Source organism: Triticum aestivum, chromosome 1A, assembly GCF_018294505.1.
Source record: "Triticum aestivum cultivar Chinese Spring chromosome 1A, IWGSC CS RefSeq v2.1, whole genome shotgun sequence".
Taxonomy (NCBI): domain Eukaryota; kingdom Viridiplantae; phylum Streptophyta; class Magnoliopsida; order Poales; family Poaceae; genus Triticum; species Triticum aestivum.
The window spans coordinates 593,799,118-593,807,296 of NC_057794.1; the positions used below are offsets into that span (position 1 = coordinate 593,799,118).

An 8,179-nucleotide genomic window follows, 5' to 3' on the forward strand; every position below is an offset into this window, starting at 1 on the left:
TCCAGTAGTGATGTCAGTCATTGTTGTGTGAGACGAGGGCTTCGTGCCGAACCACCTGTCAAATGGAGGCGCAAACTTCGCCACCTGACCACACACCGTTGGAGGCGTGAGCATCACCACAATAACAACCCTTGCCGGAGACGTAGACTTCCACTACTTTTGTGTATAAAAAACTAATGATTATATGGGTGTGTCTAGCCAAGTCTCAGTGAAGTGATATAGTATATGGGAAGGAAAAAGAAAAACTGAAAAAGAAATTTTTGTACAAATCTAAATGCAAGATCAAAGGAATATAACACTGACTGAGACATAAGGAAGTCTAAGTCGACTGAGACTTAGCAAAACTGTAATTATATGGTTAAACTATAAAGAAATAACTATTGCTTATTGAAAATTACTTCTTATTTTAAATCAGAGTAGATTTTCGTGATATAATATAATTTCTAACTTTACAGCTTATATTAAAAAAAGCCACAATCCCTTTTCCCTTCCTTGAATGCTTTAGTTTTAGTCTGTTCATGAAAACATTTATACTATCATTAGTTTCTTTTTATCCATAATAGAGCAAACTCTGTCGGAGGCATGAACTTGGTGGCCAAGTCATCCCGACCCATCATCCCCACCGCCTCGCCCAAGAGCCGTTGGGCGCCATCGCTCACAATCACGTGCGGCTCTGCCATCGCGTCTTGGGATATTCAAAACTCTTTTTTTTCGAAAAGGGGTATTCAAAACTCTTGGTCTTAGTAAAAATTTAAAGAAGACTTAAAAAAACGAGTAGGGCACTGCCATTGCCTAGGTCTTGTAAGCACCACTAAAGCTTCATCTAATCGGTATGTTTTAGGTTATTCTTTTATTTGGAGAAATATGTTTACATTTTCTTTGTATTTGATTATTCGGTACAGGATCATTTAAAAATATTAGTGTACAATGTGTGTCAATGTGTGTGGGTTTTGCATAAAAAAATATGCTTCAGATCGAGTTGGCCCCACCTTATTTCTTTTTCGTCCTCTGGCACTGCGCGGACCCAAACAAACAAACGTTGGGGCTGGCCTCACCCCACTCCCAACGCGTCCACCATTAGGATCGTGCGGTGCTCTTTGGGTCGTCAGGGCCGGGGTGCCTGCATTTTATGCCAAGCTTTAGCGGAGAACGGTGAAGAGCAGATTTCCAGTACAATTCTGAGGTCCGGGGTCACATAGCGAGCATGTTGCATTGCCATCACAGCCCCGTGCTTAGAGTCTGTGTCTGTCAGCAGTTGCAGGCGGTTCCGAACAAGGCCTGAGCCACGGGAAGAAGTTGCAGTTGATTTCATCGTGCCGATCAGCGAGGTTTATCTGCTGAATTGTGCTCCAAAGGGAGACGAAATAGTTCACAAGTTGTGAGGCGCTCTCATCCACCGTACGGTTAAGTTTCCTTATATACTACTCCCTCCGTTCCTAAATACTTGTCTTTCTAGGCATTTCAACAAGTAACTACATACGGAGCAAAGTGAGTGAATCTACACTCTAAAATATGTCTACATACATCCGCATGTAGTAGTCATTTGAAATGTCTAGAAAGACAAATATTTAGGAACGGAGGGAGTAGAAAGCTTTAAAAGGCTTGGGGCAACAGAATTTTTGCAGTGTGACCATTGCCAAGTGTCATGGTTATGGAGGCATCGTCGGCATAGAGGAGGCTCACTCTGACAGCTGCGTTTCTGTGGCTGATTGGCCTCACAACACCAACTTGAGCTGCACGGTTCGGGATGTGTTGGGAGAGGGTAAATGGCAATCGGGACTTTCCATATAAGGATCTAGGAGCGCGGCTGCACATATGGAGTTTTTAGGCTCTGTGGAACATTCAGTTACTACTAGTGCTTAAATAAATGAGCATACCACTACCACTACCACTTAGGGCTTGTACTACAATGGTTCTATCGTAGAAATGCCACATAAAATAAATTATGAGGTGGAGGAGAGAGAGAGATCATAAGAAAAAGGCTTGTAGAGATGACCTCTTAGCACAACATATCTCACAACCATTGTAGACATCTCTAAATTACATGCAGAACTTAAGATAAGAATATCTTATCAACCATTGTACATGCCCCTTATCATCATGTTGACCAACAAGCTGACTGAATATAGTCCCCTATGTTTAGGCAGCTAGCACAAGCGGCGATGATGACAAAACTCCAGTCTGCCAAATCTCAATGAACTGCAGCAGCGAGAATAACTCTATGTCCATGGCTTTATAAAAGTCATAGGTGAAGCTATCCAGCCCTGGACTCCTGTTGTTTGGAGAATACTGTACTTAATAGCCCATAAATCTTCTTCCCACATAAACACTGTGCAAAGGTCTGATAAATGAATTTGCTCTGCCTGCACATAGACTGACAGAAGGTTGACAGTAGGCGAGCAGGAGGATGAGCGCCCAAAGATATTCTGATAGTAATCCATGGCAATTCTCAGCTTGTCAGAAATCTCGAAATGCTCCACCCCACCCTCTTTACTAGCTTGATTCCGAAAAAATTCCTTTTAGCATGATAATTGCTGCGGCACCAATTAAGCTTGGACCTCTGTTTCCAGTACATGGGCTGCCATTTGAGTAATGACTCCAACTTCCTTGTTGCGTGCACACGGAGAAGAAACTCAGAGTCAGATAAATGCCTCCTTTCTTCCACCGCATTGAGGCAATCAGGCACCAACTTATTGTTTGAGATCAGCAGGTGCAGGTTTCCTTTCCTGTTCGCCCATTGCCGCAGAGCCGCGTGCAATCCTCGGAATTTAAAGCTGTGCTTGGACCAACAATCAGCAGACCTCCCGTGGTGCACCATTTGTGAAATTGCCATGATCATTGTCTTTCAACTAACTCTATTATTTTCTCCACAATCATGTTAGGAAGCTCATCATTTGACAAATGGCATTCTCTGTGAGTTTCTTTAAACAAGTTCCTGCACCTGAGATCATATGTTCAACACCAGATGAGACCTCTTGTAGTGCACCATTTGTGAAATTGCCATGACTATCCATTTCCTTATTTTGGAACATGTGGTCATTTCTCAAGTTGGTAGAGGTCTCCTCCCATGAGATTTGGGTGTCCTCTACTGACACTGGTTGACCCGTGATGTTAGTTTCAATTGCTCTATTTGGATTTTTCTTCTTCTTCTTTAGGGTCCTTAATTTTCCATAGATGAACCCCGCAAGCTCTTCATTGCACTCACAGTTCAAGCTTTTTCTAGCAAGGGCAAGTGACTCTGGCAGCACGCCAACACCACAGAAAATAATTAAAGAACGTTCACATATTTGATAAATATAAATATGAAAATAACAAATACAAGAACTTTGTGGGTGTCTTACCAAGGCTATGATGAACGCGTGCAGTATGCCCAGTGGCTCTGGAATAACTGTTCAAACAACTGTTCAGCCATAGCTCCTACATTATGTTGCATTTGCAAAGTATACAAGATGCTCATTAGTCAGGTAAGCATGAAAACACAGTGCTAGAGCAAAGCAAAAGAAAAGTTTACAAATAATATCGGGAATTTTTTCCATATTCCAGTACTAAATCATTGTTTCACGCAGATGCCAAGAATGTATAATCATTAGGAATATCAGATTAAATTACGAAAGTGCAACAGAGCATGTCTGAACTGCAGACAGACAGATTTAGCAGCTCTTTTCTACGTTAGAATATTTTTTCCCTGATCTCAGTCCTCAAGACAGGCAAATATAAAAGCTCTTGAGAACATACCAGAATTGGGGTGTTAATACATAAAACTCTTCTACGGTGCAACTTTTAACCTTGTCAAGGTGAGTCAGACAAGCTTTAAATATTTACTCTTGAGTTGTGACTTACGTGAGACTTGAGGGTAAGTGTCGACTTATAGCCTACCTGACATATATAATATCTGATTACTAGTTACTAGTTACTCCATTTGTCCATGACTAACTTGTCAGGATTATGTCTGAAGTTTACTGAAGTAATCGACACCTGCAATGTTCCAGCGCTTTAGAGGTCCCAGTCGACATCGATCTTGCATCGGCAGCTCTCCTCGAAAGATACCAGTTCGAAAATGGGTTTTATCCTTGGCTGTGATCAGGAATCCGGCGCTTCAGAGACTCCCGGAGGTCGCTGCTCAACGCCCAGCAACAGCCTGATTGCTCTTTTCTTCTTTCTTCTGTTTTTACTTGCTACCTGAATGTAATGGCTATAAAACTCCCTTTGTCCTTTCATTTGAATCATGTTGTTGAACTGGGTTAAACCCTAGCCGCCAGAGGCGTGCTTTACCCTATGTGCCCCTTCCAAGTAATAAAAACCCTAAACTCAAGTGCATGTTCCACTGAAAGTTCTCTGAATGTTAAGTTTCAGTCTTAGAATAGTTCTGTTCTTGACATAACTGCACTTTAAAATATTTGCCAGATGTAGTTGTGGGCACAAACTGGCAGTCAATTTAGACATTTTTTTTATATAAGTTTCATTTAGGCACAAGGCAAGATTCAGTTTAGGGATTTTTGTTTTGTGTTTTCGCATGCAGATAATAACGAGTCTGTACACTTTGTGTAACCTTCTGTACATTAGCAGAATGGATTCTAAGCATAAAAAGTGACTTCGATGCATCCTGACAATAGCATGCCATGATGAAAGAAAAAGAAAAACGAGGAAGTAGCAGAACTAAGAAAATTCATACCAGCAATTTTAGGGCCATAATTAGTTGTGACAAGTCTTGCTTATTAGTTGGAACTTGGAAGTGAAGATTCTTGGTTGTGCTTATCCTTTTTTCCACCCCTTCAGAACAAAATTGCATCAGAACAATCTAATATGCATATCTGCAGCAGAATGTATATTCTGTGATCATGATCATGATACCTAATTTTCGTTGTGTGTCATCCAGTGGTTGAAGAGCAGGACTCGATGTAGAATACTTTTCAGGCAACAACATACCATCGTGCTTGTTGTCAGGTGAACCTTTTGAAGATGGACTTGTGATTTCGCCAACCTTTCTACGCTTCCTCTGGTCAGCGCGAACTTTGGCTGGTTCTTCTATGTTCTGCAAGATTTTATGGCTTGATTCGGGAGGTTCACATATATAGCTCCAACACGAACGGTCCTCAAAGAAGGTCAGCAGTGAATGAGTCCGACTCGAGTTCGTGAGTCAATGTCATGGCAAGAGAGCGAATTCGACTATCCACACATTTTCCCTCTAGTAAATTTAACCAGAAATTAGATGGATCTCCATCCAATCCACACATTTCCTCTTTTTCATCTATTACATTAATCTTTCTGGGTAAAATTTCCAGCTGATATTAGCTTCTGATATGGATGTACAGTCGATTTTGGTGCCGCCCACAACATTTGTGGTTTATTTTGTCAAGAGCTCTGAAATTACTTTATCCATAAAGTTGTCTCTTTCAGAGCTTTTACTTGCACAGTCGTTATGCTGAAGCTCATCAAGTCTACTAGTCTAGTGAAGAAATATGAATACATGATGCACCGCAACTGATCCAGGAATGGCTTACGCTATGTGTTATCCTTGAAGTAGTTATCACTTATCAGTAAGCATGCCCTGTTTTGCAAGCACAAACCACTTCTCCTCCTTTGTGAAAGGAGTGTATAAGCAAAAAATGCTTGGATACTTGAGTTGTGACTCTATTTTGATTCTTTGAAAGCCTTTTGATCATTTAGTGGGTTCCAGTTACTATTATATATAATAATGGCATCGACAAATGACAGCTCTATACTTGGGAGTTATGCACTTGTCATCTAAAGACAGCAGATGAGCCCTTGAAGGCGAGCAATGTACGGATTGTATGTATAAAAGGCGCAAGATGAAGCCCTCAGAAATTCGATTGAATATATTTTACCATGAGGACTGTGTCAACATTAAATGAGGATGAAGAAGTTCAAAAGGAATGCAAGTATCAGTTTCATCAGGAGCTAGCAACGACTAAGGTAGCATGCAAAAAAAAAAAGGGCAACCTGGTGCATGTAGCTCCCGCTTGCGCAGGGTCCAGGGAAGGGTCCGACCACTTTGGGTCTATAGTACGCAGCCTTTCCTTACATTTCTGTAAGAGGCTGTTTCCAGGACTTGAACCCATGACCTCATGGTCACAAGGCAGCAGCTTTACCACTGCGCCAAGGCTCCCCTTCTAAGGTAGCATGCAACAGATTCAAAAAAACAGGGGACATACAATAGCAGGAAAAAAACATATAGTTACAAAAAGAACAAGGAAACCTTTATTGGGTGGCAGAGCGAAATCTTCATTGTGCAGTACACATTTTCAAAATTCAACACCCTGCTGTTGGTTCATGCAGATATGAATCTCACGGACACTTCCCCTCTGCAAGCTGCTGCATAGTCTTCAGCAAGGTGCGGTGCAGATTTCTTGTGAGGGCATATGAACTTGTCCATAAATACCTTCTCGCTGATCACGATTGTATTATAGTAGTCCCGGTCATGATTTAGCAATCCATTTTCCTTGAGAAACTTTACAACGTAGTACCGGGGTCTGATCCTGCCCTCCAAGCTGTACATGAGCATTGCTGGACGAAAAGCAATGTATGCAGGTTCCAACCCCACCTCGGAGATGAGGAACTCGGACCTGCGCTGCAGCGATTCTTTGGCCTTCAGCAGCACCGCCGGAGCCTTAGAAACAGCAATGCCCACCTCGGCATCCGACCACCGGAACATCTTCTTCAAGTGCTCGACCTTGGCGGTGATTTTCTCCTGGGTGAGGAATGCGACAGCTTGCAGCGCTTGCCCGAACATCCCCGATCCACGGGGCACACCGAGCCCTTCGGCGCACGCCACTATCGCCCGGACGCGCTCCGGGTTATTGCCGAGCAGCCATGGCACACGGTTGCACAGCCTGACAATATCGCAAGCACCTAGCCCGCACTCCCGCAGGAAGGCGACGTTGGGCTTGATGACCCGGTCGAGGTCGCATCCGAGGAGATTGGGGCTGTGCTTGAGCACCCGGAGGAGGTCCTCGTAGGAGCCGAAGAGGAAGAGGAAGTAGGCCAGCCTCGAGGCGACGGATCTGCCGCGGAAGAACTCGCCGGCGAGCGAGACGAGCCGCGCGACTCCGGGACGCGAGAGGCCGAGGCCGGCGAGCCCGACGGCGACGGGAGCCAGGGTCCTCTCCACGCTTGCGCAGAGGAACTTGGGGTCCTTGGCGACGAGCGCTGCGACGTGGGCGGTGGAGAGGCCGAGACCGGCGAGGAAGGAGCGGACGGCGTCGGGATTGGCTGGCGACTTGAGGTGGGAGAGCTTCGTGGAGGCCTTGAGCGCCTGCGCTCGGGTGAGGCCGCAGGTGGCGACGAGGTAGTCCTCCACGGCGAAGCTGGGGCCTGGGGATGCGGCGGGCGCGGCGGCGGAGATGAGACGGTGGAGTGGGGAGGTGGAGGCAGAGGTACGAGGGAGCAGCTGGGTGAGGATGCACTTGTGGAGGCGGAGCATGGTGTGCTGGTGTAGGCGGCGGCGCGGTGGCGGTGGCGCCGGCGGCGAGGGGGAGCGGGCAGTGTGGATTTGCGTGGTCTGGTTGACTGGCTCGACCTTGAGCTGACCAAGTGGCCCCTCCCGTCAGTGTCTCCCGCATCTGAAAATGGGCTGGAATAGAGCGACTCACATCTACAAAAACTCAGATTTTTCCCTTTTTTGCAAGCAAAATACTCATAGTAAAATGTGAAGAATTTGGGATGGACCCAACAAAACAAGGATGCCGTTGCATCTAGCAATTCAATGGCAAAGATACTTATAGGTAACATTGTTCGTTGAACAGAATACCACTAGAGTTTCGTAATATGTTATGAGTTTAATTTCTCAAGTTTGAATTTGTTCATCTGCTTCCAACCTTCTATGGGATCGAAAGAACAAATAATAGTACGAGCCCTGAGTCGCCTAGCTCGACCACCCACAGCACACATCTGCATCACCACAGCGAGCATGCGTCTAAAAAGGACATTGTTGAGCTTGAGCACCTGAATGCGATGAAGAACGTCAACAAACAGAATGCGGGGGAAAAGGTTGCACATGTATGGAAGCTGAACTAGCTGGTGATGTTTGACTGCAACTAGCTTCATCTTGCTACTTGATTTGTCCATCGTGATATGTAGGATCATCATGAACTTGCAAAGCAGAGCACGGGCGAATGGCGACGGCTTTGAAGAATGGTGTGGTGATGATGAACACTGATCG

The 8,179-nt window shown here is 44.8% G+C and overlaps 1 protein-coding gene across 2 annotated transcripts; it reads right to left on the bottom strand.

The window, feature by feature from the left end:
- Positions 1 to 1,991: 1,991 nt before the first annotated feature.
- Positions 1,992 to 7,611, bottom strand: LOC123070856 (transcription termination factor MTERF15, mitochondrial). Of its 2 annotated transcripts, XR_006433972.1 has the most exons (5): positions 6,218 to 7,611; positions 4,852 to 5,032; positions 4,673 to 4,770; positions 3,342 to 3,417; positions 1,992 to 3,238 (listed from the first exon to the last, which is right to left on the bottom strand). XR_006433972.1 is itself a non-coding variant. In XM_044494238.1 (1 exon), the coding sequence occupies exon 1, from the start codon at positions 7,439 to 7,441 to the stop codon at positions 6,290 to 6,292; it is 1,152 nt and encodes a 383-aa protein (XP_044350173.1). In that variant the 5' UTR covers positions 7,442 to 7,610; the 3' UTR covers positions 6,197 to 6,289. The 2 variants fall into 2 exon arrangements, 1 of the variants encoding a protein (XP_044350173.1); XM_044494238.1 differs by lacking the exons at positions 1,992 to 3,238; positions 3,342 to 3,417; positions 4,673 to 4,770; positions 4,852 to 5,032 and having other exon boundaries at positions 6,197 to 7,610.
- Positions 7,612 to 8,179: the final 568 nt, after the last annotated feature.

Bases quoted from the DNA above. Each gene is read 5' to 3' on its own strand.
- LOC123070856 (XM_044494238.1), bottom strand. From the start codon at position 7,441: ATGCTCCGCCTCCACAAGTGCATCCTCACCCAGCTGCTCCCTCGTACC.